We start from the raw sequence: 27,945 nt of genomic DNA, 5'->3' as shown, positions 1-27,945 counted from the left end.
GGCAAAACCGCAGTAGCCTTACACACTGGTGGAAAAGCGAAAGGAAGAGCTTAGAGGGAACGAGGCTTGAAGCCCCATGGGGAAAAGTTCACCAGCCTAACTAGAGGAGAGAAAGAGAAAAGAAAAGAAAAGAAAAGAAAAGAAAAGAAAAGAAAAGAAAAGAAAAGAAAAGAAAAGAAAAGAAAGGGGGCCAGTATGGACACAATTCTCTCTCTCCACTCACCTTATAAAGGTGGGGTAAAACAAAATACAGCAGGCGCCATTTTGGACATACATAGCAGCTGCGTCAGCTCAGGGTTGTTACTGCCCTCAGCCAAGCAGAAAAACCTGACTCTGGTGGGGAGAAATAACACGAGGTTAAGACCTAGTGAATGTGGCTGGCACTGTGGCACACTTGGCTGATCACCAACTTGTGACGCTGGTGCCCCACGTTCTAGTCCCGGTTGCAGCTCTGGATTTTGTCCCTGTTGCTCCTCTTCCAGTTCAGCTCTCTGCTGTGGCCCAGGAAGGCAGGGGAGGATGGCCCTAGTGCTTGGGCCCTGCACCCGCATGGGAGACAAGGAGAAGGAAAATGGCTCCTGGCTTCAGATCGGCACAGCATGCCGACCTTAGTGGCCATTTGGGGGTGAACCAATGGAAAGGAAGACCTTTCTTTCTCTCTCTCTCTCTCTCTCTGTCTAAATCTGTAAAAAAAAGACCTAGTGAATGTGTGGAGCTTATGAACTGGGACTGTGAAAAAAAAAAGCACGGTGCTGGGAGAACTTACAGTGTGCCTGAGACGTGAGTATTCTCAGTGGGAGATGCCACAAACTTGGAAACCTTGGCAACCCAGTGGGAAACATTGCAGGGGAATCTGAGCTTACACTGAGGACTGCACAGATCCTTTGTGTGGTCCTTGAGACAGAGCAGATGAATAAACTACCCACTGGGGCTAGCGCTCAGGCACTAATTGCATTAAGGAAAAGACCTCAGCTGAGCAGAATTATTTCCCTTCAGAAAAGAGAGAGAAAGAGAGAGAGAGAGAGAGAGAGAAGATTTACCACACCAAACCTGGGTGCATCACCACTGGCACACCCTTAACCCTGAAGAATTGAATACAGCACTCTAGCCGCTCCCAACACAAGCCTCTAGAAATTCAACAAAAGTAGACAGTCCACTTAATCTAGAGTCATACTAAAATGAGAAAAGCCACCACAACAAGAAAAAAAAAAGAAGAAGAAATGAAGAATAACTCTAAAAAGCCAAACAACAAATACAGAAACCAAGGAAACAAAAACAAGAAAGAACCGGTGCCGTGGCTGAATGAGCTAATCCTCCACCTTGCGGCACCATCACACTGGGTTCTAGTCCCAGTTGGGGTGCCAGATTCTGTCCCAGTTGCCCCTCTTCCAGGCCAGCTCTCTGCTATGGCCCAGGAGTGCTGCGGAGGATGGCCCAAGTACTTGGGACATGCACCCACATGGGAGACCAGGAGAAGCACCTGGCTCCCAGCTTTGAATCGGTGTGATGCGCTGGCCACAGTGCGCCGGCCACGGCGGCCATTGGAGGGTGAACCAACGGCAAAGGAAGACCTTTTTCTCTGTCTCTCTCTCTCTCTCTCTCTCTCCTGCTATCTGCTCTGCCTGTTAAAAAAAAAAAAAAACAAGAAGGCCTGTGCCACCGCTCACTAGCTTAATACTCTACCTGCAGCACCAGTACTCTGGTTCTAGTCTCAGTTGGGGCACCAGCTTGTCCTCGTTGCTCCTCTTCCAGCCCCGCTCTCTGCTGTAGCCAGGGAAGGCAGTGAAGGATGGTGGAGGATGGTCCAAGTGCTTGGGCTCTGCACCCACATGGGAGACCAGCAGGAAGCACCTGGCTGCTGGCTTCAGATCAGTGCAGCACGCTGGCCATAGCAGCCATTTGGGGGGTGAACAAACGAAAGGAAGACATTTCTCTCTGTCTCTCTCTCTCACTATCTAACTCATATGATTATCTCAATAGATGCAGAGAAAGCATTCGATAAGATTCAACACCCTTTCATGATGAAAACTCTAAGCAAACTGGGTATAGAAGGAACATTCCTCAATATAATCAAAGCAATTTATGAAAAGCCCACAGCCAGCATCCTATTGAATGGGGAAAAGTTGGAAGCATTTCCACTGAAATCTGGAACCAGACAGGGATGCCCACTCTCACCACTGCTATTTAACATAGTTCTGGAAGTTTTAGCCAGAGCCATCAGACAAGAAAAAGAAATAAATGTAATACAAATTGAGAAGGAAGAAGTCAAACTATCCCTCTTTGCAGATGATATGATTCTTTACTGAGAGGATCCAAAGAACTCTACTAAGATATTATTGGAACTCATAGAGGAGTTTGGCAAAGTAGCAGGATATAAAATCAATGCACAAAAATCAACAGCCTTTGTATACACAAGCAATGCCACGGCAGAGAAAGAACTGCTAAGATCAATCCCATTCACAATAGCTACAAAAACAATCAAATACCTTGGAATAAACTTAACCAAGGATGTTAAAGATCTCTATGATGAGAAGTACAAAATCTGAAAGAAAGAAATAGAAAAGGATACCAAAAAATGGAAAAATCTTCCAAGCTCATGGATTGGAAGAATCAACATCATCAAAATGTCCATTCTCCCAAAAGCAATTTATAGGTTCAATGCAATTCCAATCAGGATACCAAAGACATTCTTCTCAGATCTAGAAAAAATGATGCTGAAATTCATATGGAGGCACAAGAGACCTCGAATAACTAAAGCAATCTTCTACAACAAAAACAAAGCTGGAGGCATCACAATGCCAGATTTCAGGACATACTACAGGGCAATTGTTATCAAAACAGCATGGTACTGGTACAGAAATAGATGGATAGACCAATGGAACAGAATTCAAACACCAGAAATCAACCCAAACATCTACAGCCAACTTATATTTGATCAAAGAAATAAAACCAAATCCTGGAGCAAGGACAGTCTATTCAATAAATGCTGCTAGGAAAACTGGATTTCCACATGCAGAAGCATGAAGCAAGACTCCTACCTTACGCCTTACACAAAAATCCACTCAACATGGATTAAAGACCTAAATCTATGACCTGACACCATCAAGTTTTAGAGAACATTGGAGAAACCCTTCAAGATATTGGCACAGGCAAAGAATTTCTGGAAAAGACCCGGGAGGCACAGGCAGTCAAAGCCAAAATCAACTATGGGGATTGCATCAAATTGAGAAGTTTCTGTACTGCAAACGGAACAGTCAGGAGAGTGAAGAGACAACTGACAGAATGGGAAAAAATATTCGCAAACTATGCAACAGATAAAGGATTAATAACCAGAATCTACAAAGAAATCAAGAAACTCCACAAAAACAAAACCAACAACCCACTTAAGAGATGGGCCAAGGACCTCAATAGACATCGTTTAACTGAAATGTGATCCCTGTTAAACATAAGAGTGGGAATAAGAGAGGGAAGAGATGTACAATTTGGGACATGCTCAAACGGAATTACCTCAAACGGTAGAGTTAGAAACATACCAGGGGACTCCAATTCAATCCCATCAAGGTGGCATGTACCAATGCCATCTCAGTATTCCAAGTGATCAATTTCAGTTCACAATTGATCATAATGAAAGGACTAAGAGTCAAAGGGAGCACATAAACAAGTCTAGTACCTGCTCATATTAACCGATAAAATATAAAAGGGGAGAGTGATCCAACATGGGAAGCGAGATACTCAGCAGACTCATAGAATGGCAGATGTCCTAAATAGCACTCTGTAGCACTCTGCCCTCAGAATCAGCCCTAAAGGCATTCGGATCTGGCTGAAAAGCCCATGAGAGTATTTCAGGCATGGAAAGCCAAGACACTCTGGCAAAAAAAAAGACCTAAATGAAAGATCTCTGTGAGTGAGATCCCAGTGGAAAGAACAGGTCTTCAAAGAAGGAGGTACCTTTCTCTGAAGGGACGAGAGAACCTCCACTTTGACTATGACCGTGTCTAAACAAGATAAGAGTCAGAGAACTCAAAAGGCTTCCATAGCCTTGGAATCTCATGACTGGAGCATAGGAAGATTACTGATGCCATAAACAGGAGTGTCAATTTGTTAAGTCAACAACAGGAGTCACTGTGCACTTACTCCTCATGTGGGATCTCTGTCCTGAATGTGCTGTACATTGAGATTTAATGCTATAACGAGTACTCAAATAATATATTTCACTTTGTGTTTCTATGGGGGTGCAAACTGTTGAAAGCTTTACTTAATGTATACAAAACTGATCTTCTGTAAAAAAAAAAAAAGAAATTATCAATTCCCAACTTGACTCTCACTGGGATTAAACATGACAATAGGTCTGATCTGAATTTATCATCATTTAAAAAATCATGTATTATTTTTCACTTTATGTTTCTGTGTGGGAGCAAACTGTTGAAATCTTTACTTAATGTATACTAAGCTGATCTTCTGTATATTAAGAGAATCAAAAATGAATCTTGATGTGAATGGAAGGGGAGAGGGAGTGGGAACAGATAAAGGGTTAATAACCAGAATCTACAAAGAGATCAAAAAACTCTACAAAAACAAAACCAACAACCCACTTAAGAGATGGGCCAAGGACTTCAATAGACATTTTTCAAAAGAGGAAATCCAAATGGCCAAAAAGCACATGAAAAAATGTTCAAGGTCACTAGCAATCAGGGAAATGCAAATCAAAAGCACAATGAGGTTTCACCTCACCCCAGTGAGAATGGCTCACATACAGAAATCTACCAACAACAGATGCTGGCGAGGATGTGGGGAAAAAGGGACACTAACCCACTGTTGGTGGGAATGCAAACTGGTCAAGCCACTATGGAAATCAGTCTGGAGATTCCTCAGAAACCTGAAGATAACCCTACCGTTCGACCCAGCCATCCCACTCCTTGGAATTTACCCAAAGGAGTTTAAATTGATAAACAAAAAAGTGGTCTGCACCCTAATGTTTATTGCAGCACAATTCACAATAGCCAAGACCTGGAACCAACCTAAATGCCCATCAACGGTAGACTGGATAAAGAAATTATGGGATATGTATTCTTTAGAATACTATACCGCAGTAAGAAACAACGAAATCCAGTCATTTGCAACAAAATGGAGGAATCTGGAACACATCATGCTGAGTGAAGTAAGCCAGTCCCAAAGGGACAAATACCAAATGTTCTCCCTGATCAGTGACAACTGACTGAACACCAAAAAGGAAACCTCCTGAAGTGAAATGGACACTATGAGAAATGGTGACTTGATCAGCATAGCCCTGACTGCTAATGGACAACTTAATACATTATCCCTCATAGTATTTTTTTTGTCTGTTCTACTTAATATGACTGGTTTAATTCTGTAATTATCACACAGTTATTCTTAAGTGTTGAAAACTAACTGAAATGTGATCCCTGTTAAATATAAAAGTGGGAATAAGTGAGGGAAGAGATGTATAATTTGGGGCATGCTCGGGCTGACTTGCCCCAATTGGTAGAGTTGGAAACATACCAGGGGATTCCAATTCAATCCCATCAAGGTGGCATGTGCCAATGCCATCTCACTATTCCAAGTGATCAATTTCAGTTCACAATTGATCATAATGAAAGGACTAAGAGTCAAAGGGAGCACATAAACAAGTCTACTATCTGCTAACACCAACCGATAGAATAAATAAAGGGGAGAGTGATCCAACATGGGAAGTGAGATACTCAGCAGACTCATAGAATGGCGGATGTCCTAAATAGCACTCTGGCCTCAGAATCAGCCCTAAAGGCACTCGGATCTGGCTGAAAAGCCCATGAGAGTATTTCAGGCATGGAAAGCCAAGACACTCTGGCAAAAAGATCTCTGTGAGTGAGATCCCAGTGGAAAGAACAGGTCTTCAAAGAGGGAGGTGCCTTTCTCTGAAGGGAGGAGAGAACCTCCACTTTGACTATGACCTTGTCTAAACAAGATAAGAGTCGGAGAACTCAAGGGGCTTCCATAGCCTTGGAAACTCATGACTGGTGCATAGGGAGATTACTGATGCCATAAACAGGAGTGTCAATTGGTAAAGTCAACAACAGGAGTCACTGTGCACTTACTCCTCATGTAGGATCTCTGTCCTTAATGTGCTGTACACTGAGGCTTAATGCTATAACGAGTACTCAAACAGTATATTTCACTTTGTGTTTCTATGGGGGTGCAAACGACAGAAATCTTTACTTAATGTACACTAAACTGATCTTCTGTAAAAAAAAAAAAAAGAAAGAAAGAAATTATCAATTCCCAACTTGACTCTCACTGGGATTAAACATGACAATAGGTCAGATCTGATTTCATCATCATTTAAAAAAAATCATCTATTATTTTTCACTTTATGTTTCTGTGTGGGAGCAAACTGTTGAAATACTTACTTAAGGTATACTTAGCTGATCTTCTGTATATTAAGATAATCGAAAATGAATCTTGATGTGAATGGAAGGGGAGAGGGAGTGGGAAAGGGGAGGGTTGTGGGTGGCAGGGACGGTATGGGGGGGGTAAGCCATTGTAACACATGAGTCGTACTTCGGAAATTTATATTCATTAAATAAAAGATAAAAAAAAATAAAATAAAATAAAATAAATCATCTATTATTTTTCACTTTATGTTTCTGTGTGAGAGCAAACTGTTGAAATCCTTACTTAATGTATACTAAGCTGATCTTCTGTATATTAAGATAATCAAAAATGAATCTTGATGTGAATGGAGGGGAGAGGGAGTGGGAAATGGGAGGGTAGTGGGTGGGAGGGACGGTATGTGGGGGAAGCCATTGTAATCTATAAATCGTACTTTGGAAATATATATTCATTAAATAAAAGTTAAAAAAATAAAAAAATAAAAAAAAATTTCGAAATTCTCAAAAACAAATGCTTGAGCTACATAAATCCTTACTGGACAGGATAGAAAATCTCTCTCAAGTGGGTGGGAGGGAAGTTATGGGGGGGAAGCTATTGTAATCCATAAGCTGTACTTTGGAAATTTATGTTCATTAAATAAAATAAAATATAAATATAAAAAATTTAAAAAAAAACACAGTAAAAAATGAAAGCTTAAGGAGGAATCAAAATGAAAGGAGAAGAATCTAGTAGAACAAGAAATGGTGATATTGAAGAGAAAGCAAAATGAAATGAGGAATACAATAGATCAAATGACAAATGCATTTGAGAGCCTTAAAAACAGAGTCAGTGAAGCAGAAAAAGAATATCAGACTTAGAAGACAAATCTTTACTTAATGTATGCTAAACTGATCTTCTGTATATAAAGAGAAATGAAAATGAATCTTCATGTGAATGGAAGGGGAGAGGGAATGGGAAAGGGGAGGGTTGTGGGTGGGAGGGACATTATGGGGGGGAAGCCATTGTAATCCATATTCTGTACTTTGTAAATTTATATTCATTAAATAAAGGTTAAAAAAAACACCTAAATGAAAGTTCTCCGTGAGTGAGGTCCCAGTGGAAAGAACAGGTCATCAAAGAAGGAGGTACCTTTCTCTGAAGGGAGGAGAGAACTTCCACTTTGACTATGACCTGGTCAAATAAGATCAGAGTTGTCAAACTCAAAAGACTTCCATAGCCTTGGCGACTCATGACAAGAGCCTAGGGTGATTACTGAGGCCATAAACAAGAGTGTCAATTTGTTAAGTCAACAACAGAAGTCACTGTGCACTTACTTCCCATGTAGGATCTCTGTCCTTAATGTGCTGTACATTGTGATTTAACGCTATAACTAGTATTCAAACACTATTTTACACTTTGTGTTTCTACGTGGGTGCAAACTGTTGAAATCTTTAGTTAATATATGCTAAACTGATCTTCTGTATATAAAGAGAATTGAAAATGAATCTTGATGTGAATGGAAGGGGGGAGGGAGAGAGAAAGGGGAAGGTTGCGCATGGGAGGGAAGTTATGGGGGGGAAAGCCATTGTAATCCATAAGCTGTACTTTGGAAATTTATATTCATTAAATAAAAGTTTAAAAAAGGAAGACAGAGCACAGGAAAGTATACAGTCAAACCAAAGAAAAGGAGAAGAAATTAGAAATCAAAAAATATTCTTGGGAATCTACAGATTAGAATTTAAAAACCCAACATTTGGGTTCTAGGAGTTCGTGAAGGCATAGAGAGAGAGAAAGGATTAGAAGGCCTTTTTAGTGAGATACTAACAGAAAACATCCCCGGTGTGGAGAGGGACAGAGACATCCAAGTACAGGAAACTCATAGAATCCCCAACAAACTCACCAAAAGAGATACTCACCACGACACATTGGCATCAAACTCACCACAATGAAATATAAAGAAAAAATTCTAAAATGTGCAAGAGAGAAATGTCAGATTACTCTCAGAGGATCTCCAATTCGACTCACAGCAGACTTCTCATCAGAAACCCTACAGAATAGAAGGGAATGGCCAGATACAGCCAAGGTATTAAGAGAAAAAAAAACGAGCCAGCCCAGAATATTATATCCTGCAAAGCTCTCATTTGTGAATGAAGCTGAAATAAAGACCTTTCATAGCAAACAGAAATTGAAAGACTTTGTGGCCACTCGTCCAGCCCTGCAAAAGATGCTTAAAGATGTATTATACACAGAAACACGGCCATCAGTATGAAAGAAGTTCAAGGAAGAACACATCCCAAGAAAAGATCACAGGAAGTTCAAAGCATATGATTAGAAATATCTTTGGGAAAATGGAAGGGCAAACTTACTATTTTTCTTTTTTTATTTTTTTAAACTTTTATTTAGTAAATATAAATTTCCAATGTACAGTTTATGGATTACAATGGCTTTCCTCCCCGCCATAACTTCCCTCCCACTCATACCCCTCCCATCTCCCGCTCCCTCTCCCATTCCATTCACATCAAGATTCATTTTTCAATTATCTTTATATATATATATATATTGATTTAGTAGATATTAAGTAAAGATTTCATCAGTTTGTGCCCACACAGAACATAAAGTGAAAATACTCTTTCAGTACAGTTATAGCATTAATTCACAGTGGAAAACACATTAAGGACAGAGATCCCACATGAGGAGTAAGTACACAGTGACTCCTTTTGTTGACTTAACAATTTGACATTCTTGTTTATGGCATCAGTAATCTCCCTAGGATCTAGTCAAGAGTTGACAAGGCTATGGAAGCCTTTTGAGTTCGCCGACTTCGATCTTATTTAGACAAGGTCATAGTCAAAGTGGAAGTTCTCTCCTCCCTTCAGAGAAAGGTACCTCCTTCTTTGAAGACCTGTTCTTTCCACTGGGATCTCACTTGCAGAGATCTTTCATTTAGGTTTTTTTTTTTCCAGAGTGTCTTGGCTTTCCATGCCTAAAATAATCTCATGGGCTTTTCAGCCAGATCCGAATGCCTTAAGGGTTGATTCTGAGGCCAGAGTGCTGTTTAGGACATCTGCCATTCTATGCGTCTGCTGTGTAACCCACTTCTCATGTTGGATCATTCTCTTCCTTTTTTATTCTATCAGTTAGTATTCGCAGACACTAGTCTCATTTGTGTGATCCCTTTGACTCTTAGACCTATCAGTGTGATTAATTCTGAACTGAAATTGATCACTTGGACTAGTGAGATGGACTCAGTACATGCAATCTTGATGGGATTGTAATGGAATCCCCTGGTATGTTTCTAACTCTACCATTTGAGGCAAGTTCGATTGAGCATATCCCAGATTGTACATCTCCTCCCTCTCATATTCCCACTCTTATATTTAACAGGGATCACTTTTCAGTTAAATTTCAACACCTAAGACTAAATGTGTGTTAATTACAGAGTTCAACCACTAGTATTAGCTAGAACAAAAAAAATACTAAAATGGATGAAGTATTACATTGTACATCAACAGTCAGGACAAGGGCTGATCAAGTCACTGTTTCTCATAGTGTCCCTTTCACTTCAACAGGATTCCTTGTTGGTGCTCGGTTAGCTGTCACTGATCAGGGAGAAAATATGATATTTGTCCCTCTGGGATTGGCTTAATTAACTCAGCACAATGTTTTCCAGATTCCTCCATTTTGTTGCAAATGACCGGGTTTCATTGTTCTTTACTGCTGTATAGTATTCTGTAGAGTACATATCCCATAATTTCTTTATCCAGTCTACTGTTGATGGGCATTTGGGTTGGTTCCACGTCTATTGTGAATTGAGCTGCAATGAACATTAATGTGCAGACAGCTTTTTTGTTTGCCAATTTCATTTCCATTGGGTAAATTCCAAGGAGTGGGATGGCTGGGTTGAATGGTAGGGTTATCTTCAGGTTTCTGAGGAATCTCCAGTCCGACTTCCATAGGGGCTTAACCAGTTTGCATTCCCACCAACAGCGGGTTAGTGTCCCTTTTTCTCCACATCCTCAGTAGCATCTGTTGTTGGTAGATTTCTGTATGTGAGCCATTCTAACTGGAGTGAGGTGAAAACTCATTGTGGTTTTGATTTGCATTTCCCTGATTGCTAGTGATCTTCGACATTTTTTCATGTGCCTGTTAGCCATTTAAATTTCCTCTTTTGAAAAACGTCTACTGAAGTCCTTGAACGATCTCTCAAGTGGGTGGTTTGTTTTGATGTTGTGGAGTTTCTTGATTTCTTTGTAGATTCTTTTTATTAATCCGTTATCTATAGCATAGTTTGCAAATATTTTTTCCCATTCTGTCGGTTGTCTCTTCACTCTCCTGACTGTTTTTTTTGCAGTACAGAAACTTCTCAATTTGATGCAATCCCAATAGTTAACTTTGGCTTTCACTGCCTGTGCCTCCGGGGTCTTTTCCAAGAAGTATTTCCCTGTACCTATATCTTGCAGGGTTTCTCCAAAGCTCTCTAATAATTTGATGGTGCCGGATCAAAGATTTAGGTCTTTAATCCATGTTGAGTGGAATTTTCTGTAAGGTGAAAGGTAGGGGTCTTGCTTCATGCTTCTGCACATGGAAATCCAGTTTTCCCAGCACCATTTATTGAATAGACTGTGTTTGCCTCAGGAATTGGTTTTAGATCCTTGATCAAATATGAGTTGGCTGTAGGTGTTTCGGTTGATTTCTGGTGTTTCTATTCTGTTCCATTGGTCTATCCATCTGTTTCTGTACCAGTACCATGCTGTTTTGATGACAACTGCCCTGTAGTATGTCCTGAAATCTGGTATTGTGATGCCTCCAGCTTCCTTTTAGTTGTAAAAGATTGCTTTAGCTATTCAAGGACTCCTGTGCCTACATATTATTTTCAGCATCATTTTTTCTACATCTGTGAAGAATGCCGTTGGTATCTTGATTGGGATTGCATTGAAACTGTAAATTGGTGTTGGGAGAATGGACATTTTGATGATATTGATTCTTCCAATCCATGAGCATGGAAGATTTTTCTTTTTTTTGGAATCTTCTTCTATTTCTTTCTTTAAAATTCATAATTCTCATCGTAGAGATCTTTAACGTCCTTGGTTATGTTTATTCCAAGGTATTTGTTTTTGTAGCTATTGTGAATGGGATTGATCTTAGCAGTTCTTTCTCGGCTGTGGCATTACCTGTGTATACAAAGGCTGTTGATTTTTGTGCATTGCTTTTATATCCTGCTACTTTGCCAAACTCTTCTATGAGTGCCAATAGTCTCTTAATAGAGTTCTTTGCATCCCCTAAATCATGAATCATATCATCTGCAAAGAGGGATAGTTTGAGTTCTTCCTTCCCAATTTCTATCCCTTTCATTTCTTTTTCTTGTCTGATGGCTCTGGCTAAAACTTCCATAACTATATTAAATAGCAGTGGTGAGAGTGGGCATCTCTCTCTGGTAGCAAATCTCAGTGGAAAAGCTTCCAACTTAACCCATTCAATAGGATGCTGGCCATGGGTTTTTATAAATTGCTTTGATTGCATTGAGGAATGTTCCTTCTATATCCAATTTGCTTAGAGTTTTCATCATGAAAGGGTGTTGTATTTTTTTGAATGCTTTCTCTGCACCTATTGAGATATTCACATGTTTTTTTCTTCTGCAGTCTGTTAATGTGGTGTATCACATTGATTGATTTGCGAACATTGAACCATCCCTGCATACCAGGGATAAATACCACCTGGTCTGGGTGGATGATCTTTCTGATGTGTTGTTGCATTCTATTGGCAAGAATTTTATTGAGGATTTTTGCATCTATGTTCATCAGGGATATTGGTCTGTAATTCTCCTTCAATGCTGTATCTTTTTCTGCCTTAGCAATTGAGGTGATGCTGGCTTCATAGAAAGAATTTGGAAGGATTCCATTTTTTTTGATTCTTCTGAATAGTTTGAGGAGATGGAGTTAGTTCTTCTTTAAATGTCTGGTAAAATTCAGCAGGAATCCATCTGGTCCTGGGCTTTTCTTTGTAGGGAGGGCCTTTATTACTGTTTCAATTTCTGTCTCGGTTATGGGTCTATTTATGTTTTCTAAGTCTTCCTGGTTCAATTAAGGTAGGTTGCATGTGTCCAGGAATCTATCCATTTCTGATAGATTTCCCTGTTTGCTGCCATACAAGTCCTTGTAGTAATTTCTGATGATTCTTTTTATTTCTGTGGTGTCTGTTGTTACATTTCATTTTTCATCTCTGATTTTTATTGATTTGGGTCTTTTCTTTTTTTAATGAGTTGGGCCAATGGAGTGTCAATTTTGTTTATTTTTTAAAAAAATTAGCTCCTCATTTGGCTGATCTTTTGTAATTTTTTTTGGATTCAATACTATTGATTTCTTCTCTGGTTTTAATTATTTCTCTTCACCTACTAGATTTGGGTCAAATTCACTGCAGTTTTTCTAGATCCTTGAGATGCAGTGAAAGCTCATCTATTTGGTGCCTTTCGAATTTCTTGATGTAGGCAGCTATTGCTATAAACTTTCCTCTTAACACTGCTTTTGCTGTATCCCATAAGTTTTGGTATGTTGTGTTTTTATCCTCATGTACTTCCAGAAAGTTTTTGATTTCTCTTTTGATTTCTTCTATGACCCATTGTTCATTCAGGAGCATGTTGTTCAGCCTGGGTGTGAACGCATATGCTCTAGGGATTCCTAAGTTTTGAATTTCCAACTTCATTCCCCTATGGTCTGAGAATCTGCATCGTATGATTCTAATTCTTTTAAATTTGCTGAGACTTGCTTTATGGCCTAGTATGTGGTCAATCCTAGAGTAGGTTCCATGTACTACTGAGAAGAATGTAAATTCTTCAAGAGTAGGATGAAAAGTTCTATATTTCTGTTAGATCCATTTGGGCTATAGTGTCATTTAAATCTACTGTATACTTGTTGATCTTCTGTCTGGTTGATCTGTCTATTTCTGAAAGTGGAGTATTGAAGTTCCCCAGTATTGTATTGGAGTCGAAGTCTCCCTTTAAGTCCCTTAACAAATCTTTTAAATAAAATGGTGCCCTGTAATTAGGTGCATATACATTGATAATCATTATATCTTCCTGTTGAATTGATCCCTTAATCATCATATAGTGCCCCTCTTTGTCTCTCTTAACAGTTTTTGTGGTAAAGTTTATTTTGTCTGATATTAAGATGGCTATGATGACTTTTTTCATTTCTGTTTGCATGCTGTATCTTTTTCCAGCCTTTCATTTTCAGTCTATATGCATCTTTATTGGAAAGATGTGTTTCTTGTAAGTAACAAATACATGGGTTTTGTTCCTTAACCCAATCAGTCAATCTGTGTCTTTTAACTGGACAGTTAAAGCTGTTAACATTCAATGTGACTTTTTTTTATAAGATCCACTCCTTTTTTTTTAAAGATTATTTTATTTGAAAGAGTTACAGAGAGCGGGAGAGACAGAGAGAGACAGAGAGGTCTTCCTCCGCTGGTTCACCTCCCAGATGACTGCAATGGCCAGAGCTGCGCTGATCCAAAGCCAGGAGCCAGGAGCCCCCTCCAGGTCTCCCACGTGGGTGCAGGGGCCCAAGGACTTGGGCCATCCTTTATTGCTTTCCCAATCCACAGCAGAGAGCTGAACAGGAAGTGGAACAGCCAGGACTTGAACCCGCAAATACATGGGTTTTGTTCCTTAACCCAATCGGTCAATCTGTGTCTTTTCACTGGACAGTTGAAGCTGTTAACATTCAATGTGACTATTGATAAGCAGTAACTTTGCCCTGCATTTCCAAAGATATTTTCTAATATATGCTTTGAACTTCCTGTGATATTTTGCTGTAAGGTTTCATATTGATGACCGTGTTTCTGTGTTTCTGTGTGTAACGCATCTTTCAGCATCTTTTGCACGGCTGGAAGAGTAGCAACAAATGCTTTCAATTTCTGTTTGCTATAAAAGGTCTTGATTTCACCTTCATTCACAAATGAGAGCTTTGCAGGATATAATATTCTGGGCTGGCAATTTTTCTCTCTTAGTACCTGTGCTATGTCTCACCATTACCTTCTAGCCTGTAGGGTTTCTGATGAGAAGTCAGCTGTGAGTCTAATTGGAGATCCTCTGAGAGTAATCTGACGTTTCTCTCTTGCACATTTTAGGATCTTTTCTTTATGTTTCACTGTGGTGAGTTTAATTACAACGTGTCGTGGTGAGGATCTTTTTGGTCATGTTTATTTGGGCTTTTATGAGCTTCCTGTACTAGGATGTCTCTGTCCTTCACCAAACCCTGGAAGTTCTTTGCTAGTATCTCACTAAAAAGGCCTTCTAATCCTTTCTCTCTCTCCATGCCTTCAGGAACTCCTAGAACCCGAATGTTGGGTTTTTTAATTCTAACCTGTAGATTCCCAACAATATTTTTTAGATTTCTAATTTCCTCTTCTTTCCTTTGGTTTGACTGTATAATTTCCTGTTCTCTGTCTTCTAAGTCCGACATTCTCTCTTCTGCTTCACCCATTCTATTTTTAAGGCTCTCTAATGTGTTTGTCATTTGATCTATTGAATTTTTCATTTCATTTTGATTTCTCCTCACTATCACGCTTTCCTGTTCTACTAGATTCTTCCTTTCATTTTGACTCCTCCTTGAGATTTCATTTTCACAAGAGAGATTTTCTATCCTGTCCAGTAAGGATTTATGTAGCTCAAGCATTTGTTTTTGGAAACTTCTAAATGTTCTTATAAATTTTTTGAAATCTGTATCTTGCATTTCTTCCATCTCATCATCTTCATAATCTTGGCTTGAGGTGTCTTGTTCTTTCGGGGGCATCATAATGTCTTCCTTGTTCTGGTTTCCTCAGATTCTGCATTTGTTGCTTGGCATTGTAGAGTTATTCTTTGGATTCTTCTTCCCTCACTGTGGTATTTTTTTTCTTGTTATACTATGCCTGTTTTAAGTGGGCTGTCTGCTTTGATGCAGCCTTAGAGGCTTGAGATGGGTGTGGCCAGAGAGCTCTGTTTGGTTCCTGAGGTTTAAGGGTGTGCCAAAGGTGACACTGCCAGGTTAGGCTTGGTAAATCTTATTTTTTTTTATTTAGAAGGGAAGTAATTCCACACAGCTGAGTGGAATTAAAGGTACTCAGCTTCTGATCTCTGGCTCCTGTGGGTATAACATTTGCCTGCTCTTTTCCAAGGACCACAGAGGGAATCTGTGCTGCTCTCAGTGTGAGCTCAAATTCTCCTGCAGTCTCTCCCTGGGTTGCCAAGGTTACCGACTTGTAGCGTCTCTGGGGAGTACTCACGTGAACTCTGTGAGTTCTCTCACCCACCGTCTCTTTTTCACAGTCTCAGTTCATTAGCTCCACACATTACACATTGATTAGGTCCTAATCTCCTATTATTTCACACACACACCTCCAGAGTCAGCTTTTTTGTGGGCGGGCACAGCCGTAAGGTCACGCAGCTTTTATGAATGACTAAAATGGCACCTGCTCTTTGTTTTGCTCACCTTTGAGAGGTGAGCAGAGAGAGAGAAACTCATGTTCGGCACTGCAGGCAGAGGATTAGCCTATTGAGCCATGGCGCCAGCCACTAACACATATTTTTCAAAGGTTACCAAAGAAAGAAAATTTTCGAGGACCAGGAAGCATTCTAGAATGAAGATGGTTCAGAATGCCTGGACCAAAACATGTGTTTATAGCCCTGGCCTATATTCTTGCAGAACTATGGTCTTCTTGCTTATTTGTTGAACATTTTCTTTGTTGGAGCATTAAGTCTTTGAATATAATGCAAACTAAAACTATGTTATCACAAAAATAACAAAACAAATATTAGGTTCAGCAAAAGAAAAAAAAAGAAAACTGCAAAACAGAATGATGAAAATCAGGGTGGCTCCATGGCTTACTTGGATAATCCTCTGCCAGCAGCACTGGCATCCCATATGGGCGCCAGCTTCTAGTCTCAGTTGCTCCTCTTCCAGTCCAGCTCTCTGCTGTGGCCCGGCAAGGCAGTGGAGAATGGCCCAAGTGCTTGGCGCCTGTACCCACATGGGAGACCAGGAGGAAGCACCTGGTTCCTGGCTTCGGATCAGCACGGCATGCCAGCCGTAAGAGCCATTTGGGAAGTGAACCAATGGAAGGAAGACCTTTCTCTCTCTCTCTCTCTCTCTCTCTCTCTCTCTCCAACTCTGCCTGTCTAAAAAAAAGAATGATGAAAATCAGTAAAATGGAAAACTACACTTTTAAAAAAGGAATGAAAGACGCATACTGCAATGTGGATGTGTTTGGAATCTGGATCCAATTGAATGAAGCCACACTCCTATGCCACATACTGACTAGAAAGCTTTTTATTTAATAAATATAAATTTCCAAAGTACAACTTTTGGATTATAGCGGTTCTTCCACCCATACCCGACCTCCCATCCCCAAACCATCCCTGCTCCTATCCCTCTACCACCCCATTCTTCATCAAGGTTCATTTTCAATTATCTTTATATACAGAAGATCAACTCTATACTAAGGAAAGAGTTCAACAGTTTGCAACACACACATGCACACATACAAAATATAAAGTACTCTTTAAAGACTAATTTTACTGTTAATTCTCATAGTACAATACATTAAGGATGGAGGTCCTACATGGGGAGTAAGTGAACAGTGACTCCTGTTGTTGATTTAACAATTGATACTCTTATTTATGACACTGGTGATCACCCAAAACATTTGCCATGAGCTGCCAAGGCTATGGAAGCCTCTAGAGTTCACAAACTCTGACCTTATTTAAACAAGGCCATAATCAAAATGGAAGTGCACTACTCCCTTGAAAGGAAGGAAGGAAAAAAGGAAGGAAGGAAGGAAGGAAGGAAGGAAGGAAGGAAGGAAGGAAGGAAGGAAGGAAGGAGGGAGGGAAGGAGGAAAGGAGGGAAGGAGGGAAGGAGGGAACTGAAGGAGACGATTGGTTGCATGAACAATTTAAAAATGTTTCAATTTGTAAGAATTTCACATCAATCAAACAGCATTCTGCCCCCATATGCTATTGCAAAAGAAAAATTAAAACAAGGGAATAACATAACCAGTATTTTGACTGAAGAACATATAGTTACTGAGTCATTCACATGTGCAAATCAATATCCCATGTATGTGTGATAAAGATACCATTTCAAAATAGCTCAACAATGAGTATTTATTAAGATTTTTTTGGAAAACAGGGTATACCCACAGTGGAATACTGCATGACCTACCAGCTCCTATATCTGGGAAAGAAATCTCACTTAAATCACAATGCCAACAAATAAATGACAAACATTCAACAGCCAGGGGAAACAAGATGTGAAGCATGTTAATTAGATGTCTTAGCAAATAAGAACACTTACATTGTCTGCACATTAATAAATAAATAGAAATTAATTCAGTCTCCACCATTTCAGGGATAGCTATTAAATATAAAATAACATTACTGGGGACAGGTGCAGTGGCTCACTTGGTTAATCCTCCACCTGCAGCACCAGAATCCCATATGGGCATCGGGTTCTACTCCCATTTGCTCCTCTTCCAGTCCAGCTCTCTTCTGTGGCCCAGGAGGGCAGTGGAGGATGGCCCAAGTGCTTCAGCCCTGAACCCACATAGGAGACAAGGAAGAAGCACCTGGCTCCTGGCTTTGGATCAGGCTAGCTCTGCCGGTAGCGGCCATTTGGGGGGCGAATCAATGGAAGGATGAACTTTCACTCAGTCTCTCCCTCTCACTGTCTGTAATTCTGCATGTCAAATTAATAAATAAATAATCTTTTTAAAAAATAACCTTGCTGTTGTAGCCTTGATGGCCATCAGAGGTTTCATTTAAAGCATGATTCATTTTTACTCAATTTAAAATTTCCCCTAAATTCCATTACTAACTCTGAGATGGAGAGAAACAGAAGGTTAGTGATAGAGACCAAGAGACCTCCTATCCTATGCTTCACACATCTACACCCCCAATGCTTGCACCTGGGCTGAGGTTACAACCAACAACAGGGAGTCAGACCCTGGATTTTCACATGGGTGCCAGGACCAAGTTACATGAAGATTCACCACTTCCTTCCGAGGGCCCCCAGGACTCAAAAGTCCAGGTCAGGGGCCAAAACCAGAGCCAGAAATAGATGCCATGAGCTCAGTTTGCTAGGCTAAACATCCAACTAACAAGTCATTTATAAAGGAAAAATCCATTTTAGCTCCTTCATATATCTGGATTGCTACTCAGCCTGCATTCTTGGTCCTAAACCCTGAAAATGTGACAGGAAAACAACTGGAAATTTTTAGAATCCCTTAGAACTTGCTCTTTTCTTTAAGCCTTTCAAAGAATTCCTTTCTGGTCTTAAGAGAATAATGTAGCACTTGGGGAGGAAGATGCAGCCCAGGAGCCCTGCACTGGAGGCCAAGATGGAGAAGACCTCCACAGCCACCATGACCTTCCCCTTGGTGCTGTGGTAGACAGGCAGGAAGGTCACCCAGACACTGCAGAACACCAGCATGCTGAACGTCAGGAACTTGGCTTCATTGAATGTGTCAGGCAGGTTCCTGGCTAGGAAAGCCACAGTGAAGCTGGCCACGGCCAATGAGCCCAGGTAGCCCAGGACACAGTAGAAGGCAGTGGCTGAACCCTTGTTGCACACCAGGATGATGTGGCCATGCTCAGAGTGTGCATCTGTGTCAGTAAAGGCAGGAGAAGTCCCAAGCCAGATGCCACAAAGAACCAGTTGGATCAGGAAACAGATAGGAATGACAGAGTTAGAAGCTCCTGATACCAGAAATCGCCTGATAGTTCTTCCAGGTTTTGTAACTTTGAAGGCCAGAATCACAGTGATGGTCTTGGCCAGCACAGTGGAAACAGCCACTGTGAACACAAGGCCAAATGTTATTTGCTGGAGAAGGCAGGTGGCTGTGTTGGGACGGCCAAGGAAGAGTAAGGAGCAGAGGAAGCACAGGAGGAGGGTGATGAGCAGGATGTAGCTGAGGGTCCTGTTATTGGCCTTGATGATGGGAGTGTCTCGGTGCTTCACAAAGACCCAGAGGATGGCAGCTGTGAGGACAGAGAAGCACAGAGCCATGCAGGCCAGAGCCATCCCCAGGGATTCCTCAAAAGCTAAGAAGGTCACCAGCTTGGGGAGGCAGCGGTTTCTCTCCATGTTTGGGTACTCGTGATCTGCACACGGGATGCACTGCTCTGCATCTGAGGAAAAAGAGAGACTCAACACTGACACAGAATTGCTGACTTGTTCTGTTTAGGAAAGTGGTCACCTTTGCACTGCCACTTTGAGAACAGACTGCCTCTATCATATACCAACAGGCACTAGGGTAAGTCTGTATTCCAAATCCAGGGAGAATGCTTTCTTCCTAGAATCAGCAGGTGCTCCAGGCTTTTGTCTCAGACATTCTGGACACAAATAAGCACCCATATGATGAACTATGAATTCCCATATGATGATAATTTATTTTTCTTTCTTGTTTCATATACTTAATGGGTATAGCACATCACTCTGATAAGTTTTGTTATAATCTTTACACCTGAAAAATCTGCTCCCTCTCTAAAGTGTGAAAAATTAAATGATTTCTACTGCTGCATTAATGGTCATTGAAGGATTATTTTTGGAGTAATAGAAACTATTATCTACTCTGTACTTTGAATAATGGAAGCATTTTCTAAGTAGTGTTTATCCAGTTCACATAATTTCATTTATTGTCTTTGATAGATAATTCCTTAAATGTTAATTGTTTAATGATGACAAACTGCATCCTGTATTACAATATTCTGTCTTCATATTTCACACTGCACAATATTAAGGATATGGCACAAAAATAATAAAATACTTCTGTATCAACTTGCACCAGCCTTGTACATTGTATTTGTGCATGAAAATACATGGATTTGCTCATCTAAGCAAGCATAACAAAACTTGGTGGTGATGCTTTTTACATGTCTTGCTTGGATCTAAGCATGGTCCACTAGAAGAGCTCAGATTAGGGCTGCCTCTCCCAGAACTGGAGGGTAAAATAAGATGTCTTGTCAAATCAATAGCACTTTTGAGCCCAATAAGATGAGTGCCACCATATACCAGTCTACACATAATGTGGTAAACATAGCAATCATAAAATAGATGTGTGGAGATAGCGAGTGATTATATGTATTCATAGCAATGGTTCACTGCAATCCCATTACAAATATTCTTGGGTTGCTTTTCCTTTTTTTACATTGTTATCAATGTAAAGAGAACATATTTCATATATTTCATAGAAACAACTCTAAGGTGGTAACCATACTTCCCTCCTCCCTTCCCTCCCAGAATACTCCTCCTTCCTACTTTTCATTTAACTTTTACAATAATATAAATTCAATTACTTAAGAACCACAGGCTTAATGCACCATCAGCCATAATATTCCAGAAGAAAAATGTAGAAACAGCACACTGTTCCACAGGGGTATAGAAAAGAGCTAAAAACATAATGAAATCCTAAGAAGTCAGTTTCATTCTTATACAAGGCTTTTCTGTATTCTATATTAACTACTGTATATCAGAGAAAACATATGATGATAGTTGTCATTTGGGGGCTGAATTATTTCACTAAGCATAATGTCTTCCAGTGGCATCAATGTTGTTGCAAAAGACTGGATTTTATTCTTTCTTTTGGCTGAGTAGTATAATTATGACAGTGGAGATATCAGTAGAAATGGATACGGTTTCTACCTGTCTGATTGGAAATGTCTCTGTCTGTGCAAAAAGTGCAAGTATAGCAGCAGACAGGTCTTCCTTCCTGTGGCACTTTCCTGAATCCTGGGCCACAGCTCTGGCTACACACAGATTGAGGAGTCTGAAATGAAAAGAGAAACATTCATCTTGATTTTGCATATTATCACTTTAATGGAATTTCAATACTTCCCCCCACACACACAACAGAAAATATGACCTGGCTGGTGCCACAGCTCACTAGGCTAATCCTCTGCCTGTGGTGCTGCTTCCCTGGGTTCTAGTCCCAGTTGGGGTGCCCGTTCTGTCCGGGTTGCTCCTCTTCCAGTCCAGCTCTCTGCTGTGGCCCAGGAAGGCATTGGAAGATGGCCCAAGTGCTTGGGCCCTGCACCCGCATGGGAGACCAGGAAGAAGCACCTGGCTCCTGACTTCGGATCCGGTGCAACATGCTGCACCAGCTGTAGTGGCCATTTGGGGAGTGAACCAACGGAAGTAAGACCATTCTCTCTTTCTCTCTCTCTCTCTCTCTAACTCTGTCTGTAAAAAAAAAAAAAGGAAAAAAAAGAAAAAGAAAATGTGACCTTCACTTGAAGGTCATCACTGTGTTAAACAAGTCTAGTACCTCCTAATACTAACGATAGAATAAATAAAGGGGAGAGTGATCGAACATGGGAAGCGAGATACTCAGCAGACTCATAGAATAGCAGATGTCCTAAACAGCACTCTGGCCTCAGAATCAGCCCTAAAGGCATCTGATCTGGCTGAAAAGCCCATGAGAGTATTTCAGGCATGGAAAGGCAAGACACTCAGGCAAAAAAAAAACCTAAATGAAAGATCTCTGTGAGTGAGATCCCAGTGGAAAGAACAGGTCTTCAAAGAAGGAGGTACCTTTCTCTGAAGGGAGGAGAGAACCTCCACTTTGACTATGACCTTGTCTAAACAAGATAAGAGTCGGAGAACTCAAAAGGCTTCCATAGCCTTGGAAACTCATGACTGGTGCATAGGGAGATTACTGAGGCCATAAACAAGAGTGTCAATTTGTAAAGTCAACAACAGGAGTCACTGTGCACTCGCTCCTCATGTAGGATCTCTGTCCTTAGCATGCTGTACATTGAGACTTAATGCATTAACGAGTACTCAAACAGTATATTTCACTTTGTGTTTCTATGGGGGTGCAAACTGTTGAAAGCTTTGGTTAATGTATACTAAACTGATCTTCTGTAAAAAAAAAAAAAAAAGAAGAATAAATTATCAATTCCCAACTTGACTCTCACTGGGATTAAACATGACAATAGGTCTGATCTGATTTCATCATCATTTAAAAAATCATCTATTATTTTTCACTTTATGTTTCTGTGTGGGAGCAAACTGTTGAAATCTTTACTTAATGTATGCTAAACTGATCTTCTGTAGATAAAGAGAATCGAAAATGAATCTTGATGTGAATGGAAGGGGAGAGGGAGTGGGAGAGAGGAGGGTTGCGGTGGGAGGGACGTTATGGGGGGGAAGCCATTGTAATCCATAAGCTGTACTTTGGAAATTTATATTCATTAAATAAAGTTAAAAAAAAGAATAGCCCTTGGACGCATAGATTTCAAATTTTTTGTACAAGAGTAAACTTATATTGTAGTTCCTTCTTTCCATGAAAAAAAAAGAAGGTCATCACTGTGTCTCCTCTTATGCCTGCCATGTCATCATTACCTAGGCAGCTAATTTGGAGCTTCTGTGGTCATCATTGTACTTTATCAACATGTAGCAAATATTACAAATGCAGTTAATCACTTTTATTTCACACATCACCCACTAACATCCTCTGCCATTTATCTCTTCTTATTGAACCACTATATCCAAAATATGTTTAATGTGGGTTTCTATATAGCAATGGTTCTGGAAACTAGAAAGTCTAAGAACTCTTTGACCATGAACTCATACTTAGTTGATTGGAATATTTTACATCACAGATAAAACAAACAAAAGACATGATACGGAGGCATACTACTGAGAGTAACTGAAAAAATCAGGTCAACATAGAAATGGTTAGAATGTGTTATGAAACAATAATTGTGTTTAGTACATTTCTGAAATTCTCTATTCAGGCAGGCCATTAATTTCAAGAGATAAACACATCACTTGGGTGCAATGCATTGTTGTTATAAATAGCTCATGCGAAAAAATCATATTTTGGAAACAACACAAACTAATGTCAATACCTCAAGATGTTATGAAGAATAAAATGTGGAAGATTGAGTACCATGCAAAATGCAAAAAAAAGAAATGTGACCTACAAAGAGGTGAATGATAAGTCGACCCATAATCCACTGTGTTCATCATGCATCAGAACATAAAGGCCCCACCATATGTGATTAAGGCCTTCAGAATACATAGAGAGATATACTTAGAATTTATGTGTCTATACACTGATCTCTTTATTTCTTTCATTAATTATACTTTATTCTATTCACTCAATATCTGCATAAATATATATGCTCAAATTAAAAATAAATCAGATTATTCCAAGTAGCTCTTTCAACATGCATCACCTAGAATATACATACATATATATATATATATATATATATGAATTACTATGTATTGGAAAGCCATGATATGAAGTGAGACTCTGATGCTTACGTAAAGGCTTCATATTTAATCTACTTCATGTAGGTCTGTGAAATTGAAAGGGATCCATACCTCTTTGAATGCAATAGGCCATTCTATCATCTCTTCATTGATGACCAAGGCTTGATCATGTGAACTCTTAGAGAAAAACTTTCCAATGTTGACCATCAACCCAAGGCCCACAGGAAAATTCACAATATTCTGGATATCATATTGTACCACATCGTGCCTTGTTTCATGGAAGGATATGTCATATCCAGCACTGTTCCTAAATTGGATTTTCTTCAGAAGTGGGTGAAGCTAGAGGACAAACATAATTGTAAGAAGGACAGCATTCAAGTTTAGGTGCTAGCGATGGGATTAAGATGGTGGACAAGGGAGGGTGATTGTTGCTCTAGTCTAGGAGAACATAGATTAAGAAAAAGTGGAAAGACTGTAGGCTCCAGGAAGAGTTAAGGAGAAAATAGCAGAGAAAACTCTACACAAATTGGAGGGACATGGTGGACCTATGTGGAGGGCAAGGACATGCACAACTCAGGACCCCAGCAGCTGAGAGCCTCTGCACCAGCACTGGAGAGTGAGGTGAGACCAAACCGCAGCAGTCCAAGCCACTGGCAAGAAGCTGCAGGAAGAGCTTAGAGGGAATCCAGCTTGGAGTCCCATGGGGGATAGTGTACCTGCCAAACTACAGGAGAAAAAACAAAGGTGGAACATGTTTTCTCTCTCCCCAATCACCCTGCAACTGCGCCTTCTAACAAGCTGATAGAGAGCAGGCGTCATCTTGGACATACATAAAAGCTGTACCAGAAAACAGCCATGTAGAAACTCCTGAGCCTGGTGAGAACAGACAGGGGGCTGAGTGCTCATGACTGTGGGAGGCTTGTGTGCTGGGATTTGAAAACACTGAGGCTGCATTGGAGGACTCAGGGTGTGGCTGGGACATTGGACAGTCACTGTAGTGGGCTCCGCTCAATTAGGGCTGCCTGGTTACCTGGTGAGTGACATTGCCAGCAATCTGAGTTTACACAGAGGTTGCACAGATCCTCTGTGTCATCCTTGTGGCAGAGCAGACAAATAATATACACACTGAGGCTAACACCCAGGTACTGGTCTCCTTTGAGGAAAGGAACTCAACTGAGTCTACACCAACAGACAAGAACAAACCTTCCCTCTGATCAAAAAGAGAGAGAGAGATTTACTATGCAAACCTGGGTGTGTCACTGCAGATATAGCTCTCACACTGGAGCATTGAAAAGAGCTTCTTGGCCACACCTACTTCATAGCTCTAGGTAGCCCCTGAAAGCAGACACTCCACTAATACACACATAGTCCAAAGATGAAAGACACCACAGTGAAAAAAAAAAAAAAACAAAGAAATGAACAATTATCTCCACAAATGCCAAAAAACATATGAACAAATTCAAGATAGAGAATAAGGAAGACAACATGACACCCAGAAAGAACACAACACGTAAATACTAGATTGTGAAGATAATGAGACTGAAGAAATCCCAGAAATGGAATTCAGTCAGAGATGCTGTAGCAGTGCATGTGCAAAAAGAAGTCAATTCCCAGGCTCCCTATCCTCAGGAATTCTTCTTGGGAGAGACTTGCAGGGTTTGAGTCGTCATCATCTCATGGGTTCAAGCAAAGAGAACCATTCTACCATTGCCTGATTACAAGGATGAGAACTGATGTAATATAATCAGTAAATTATATTAAGTGACTTAGGTATGAACTCTGATGTGTCATTGACCAGGATGGTGGTTTACTTGGGGCTTTATGGAAGTTAAGCTTTGTACTTCAACATGGGTTTGTCATGGATGGCGGTGCTGAAGGATGATTTTTTGATCGTAACAAGTTGTGTTCTTACCTGAGCTCTTTCTAGGGTTCAACAAAGTAAACTTAACAGTAAGATTATTTTTTAATGTTTCAAAAATTTGACATATAAGCCTAGTTTATGTTAAAGATATACACTTTTCTAAAACTAAAGATGTCTGGAGGTCCCTGAGGACCCAACTTAAGACAAACATATGTGTGATATATGTTCAATTCTATATACATAAAATTTTATACCTCAATAATGTTTAGAATAGATACCATATGGGTTTCTCCTCACTCTATTAGTTGAGGGACTCATTAACTTTCTACATTTTATTTGGAAGTATATGACAAAAACCAGGGAGTTCTACTTCTGTAAAAAAAAATGTGTAAATGCCATTAGTGGCTCCATGCCCACCCTGCTCTGGAGGGGGATTACCTGCCAGGGAAGAAGCTTAGGTTGAGCTGCATCTCCTAGAGATCCCATTTCTACTTTCTCTAGAAACATCTTATGGAGGGCATGGGCCACTGCATACACAGCATTGTAGATGAAATAGCTAGAGTCAGATATGGTCATTATGTCGATGTCTCCTGGGGAAAACTCTAAGGAAGTGTTTGGTGGGCAGTCTCCTATTTCTCCACATAGCGACCCAGAAGGTAGGCAGGTGAAAATGTGGAACCATAGTTTAGTGAAGTAAAAGTCTTCTGGTAGTGGGAAGGGTCCACTGTCTTGAGAAAATGTTTGAGGCCTGGGATTTCCCCCTTGTGTGGTGAAAATGAGAAGCCTCCATGGAAAGAGTGCAGTGCACGGTATGTCTCATGCACAACGATGTTCCACTTTGCTACCATGATCCACACCTTGCCCACGGTTAAAAAGTATCCTCCTGCAAAGTCCACACTGATGAGGCTCCTTACTTCACCATAGAGTATGTGCACACTTGCAGAAGAAAGGCTGATCCCAGTCATGAAAGTGATATCAGTGGAGGCATACAGTCTCTTGGTGGCAGGGAGCTTTTGTGTGAAGGCCACACAGAGACCTTTCTTTACCATCTCTGCCTCGAAGTACCGAAGGAACTGCTCTCCTTTCATATCATCAGATACAAAGAGCGCCACCCAAGTCCAGCCAAAATGCAGCAACAAGGAGATCATTCCATGGACCACAGCGCTGTCACTGGTGTGACACTGATAGAGTGAGGGAAACCAGTCTTTATCACTTAGCAGAGGATCAAAAGGGCCATAGGTGATCTGAAAGCCAAAGTAGTCATGACTGTGAAGTATCTTTGTTGGGGTAAGGCTGAGATATTCTCTCCAAGGGAGGCCTTTGAGGAGAATGTTACTGGGTAAAAAGAAAAATTGCTCTAGAGATAGCTGAACTCTGTTATTCTGCACCCAGAGAACACCATGCTTCTTATGCCCTTTGCCTTTGGAAGAAAGCTGATATGATAGCATGAAAATGTGTAATATCCCTGTGAGCTCTTCACATTCTGCAGTGCAAACTGGGAAGGCATGAATTTTGAATGCAATATCACCAAGATAGTAACCTTTTTTATTTTTTCATTTATTTGACAGATAGAGTTAGACAGTGAGAGAGAGAAACAGAAAGGTCTTCCTTCCATTGGTTCACTCCCCAAATGGCTGCTACAGCCAGAGCTATGCCAATCCAAAGCCAGGAACCAGGTGCTTCCTCCTGGTCTCCCATGCAGGTACGGGGCCCAAACACTTGGGCCATTGTCCACTGCCTTCCTGAGCCACAGAAGAAAGCTGGACTGGAAGAGGAGCAGCTGGGACTAGAACCGGCACCCAGATGGGATGCCACGACTGCAGGCAGAGGATTAATCAAGTGAGCCACAGCACCGGCCCTGATAGTATCCTTGCCCTCATCCTCACCCAGTGTGGGACAGAACCAAGGTGGCATGTAAACTATGACAAAATTTGTATGGTTTTTAGGATATACAAGTCCATTTCTTTTCACAACACCACAAATCTTGTTATGAGAATCACAATTACCCACTCTGATTTTTCATGAAATAATTTTTCCAGCTTAGAATCCTAGTATGTGTCTGGTGGCAATGTGCCCATATTGGTGATGGTGTGTACTGTATCTCACAAAAGTCTCTGAGAAACTAATACAGTCCCTGGGAGGCAGCTGTGATGTTTTGATTAATTGAAATAGTTAACCCTCATGAGAGACCTGAACAGAATTTATAGAACCAGGGCCTGCAATGGCCAGACGCCCAGCACATCAGTGAGTAAGCAATGAAAGGAAGACCTCTGCTATCATTCTTTCTGCCTCTTGAATCAACAGTTATGAAAAACAATCTGTGTTTTCAGGAATTGTAAATAGTTGAACACTCACTGGGATTCCTATGAAGAAATCATTGGGTGCAGGTGAGTGAGAGAAGTTTGGAAGAGGGAGTCTGGGAACACCTATCTCCCTGGAACTGAGCCTCCAACACTCAGC

General features: G+C 40.5%; 1 protein-coding gene across 1 annotated transcript; it reads right to left on the bottom strand.

Annotated features, from left to right (window-relative positions):
* Positions 1 to 18,617: 18,617 nt before the first annotated feature.
* Positions 18,618 to 25,992, bottom strand: LOC100341492 (vomeronasal type-2 receptor 116). Its single transcript, XM_089315515.1, has 4 exons — positions 25,924 to 25,992; positions 23,736 to 23,963; positions 21,045 to 21,168; positions 18,618 to 19,531 (listed from the first exon to the last, which is right to left on the bottom strand). The coding sequence occupies exons 1-4, from the start codon at positions 25,990 to 25,992 to the stop codon at positions 18,618 to 18,620; spliced, it is 1,335 nt and encodes a 444-aa protein (XP_089171641.1).
* Positions 25,993 to 27,945: the final 1,953 nt, after the last annotated feature.

The sequence above is a fragment of the Oryctolagus cuniculus genome, chromosome 16 (assembly GCF_051225735.1).
Source record: "Oryctolagus cuniculus isolate XC-2025 breed Fujian yellow rabbit chromosome 16, ASM5122573v1, whole genome shotgun sequence".
In the NCBI taxonomy this organism is placed as follows: Eukaryota; Metazoa; Chordata; class Mammalia; order Lagomorpha; family Leporidae; genus Oryctolagus; species Oryctolagus cuniculus.
Note: the sequence above shows the minus strand (reverse complement) of the source record. Positions and strands in the feature narration are given on the sequence as shown.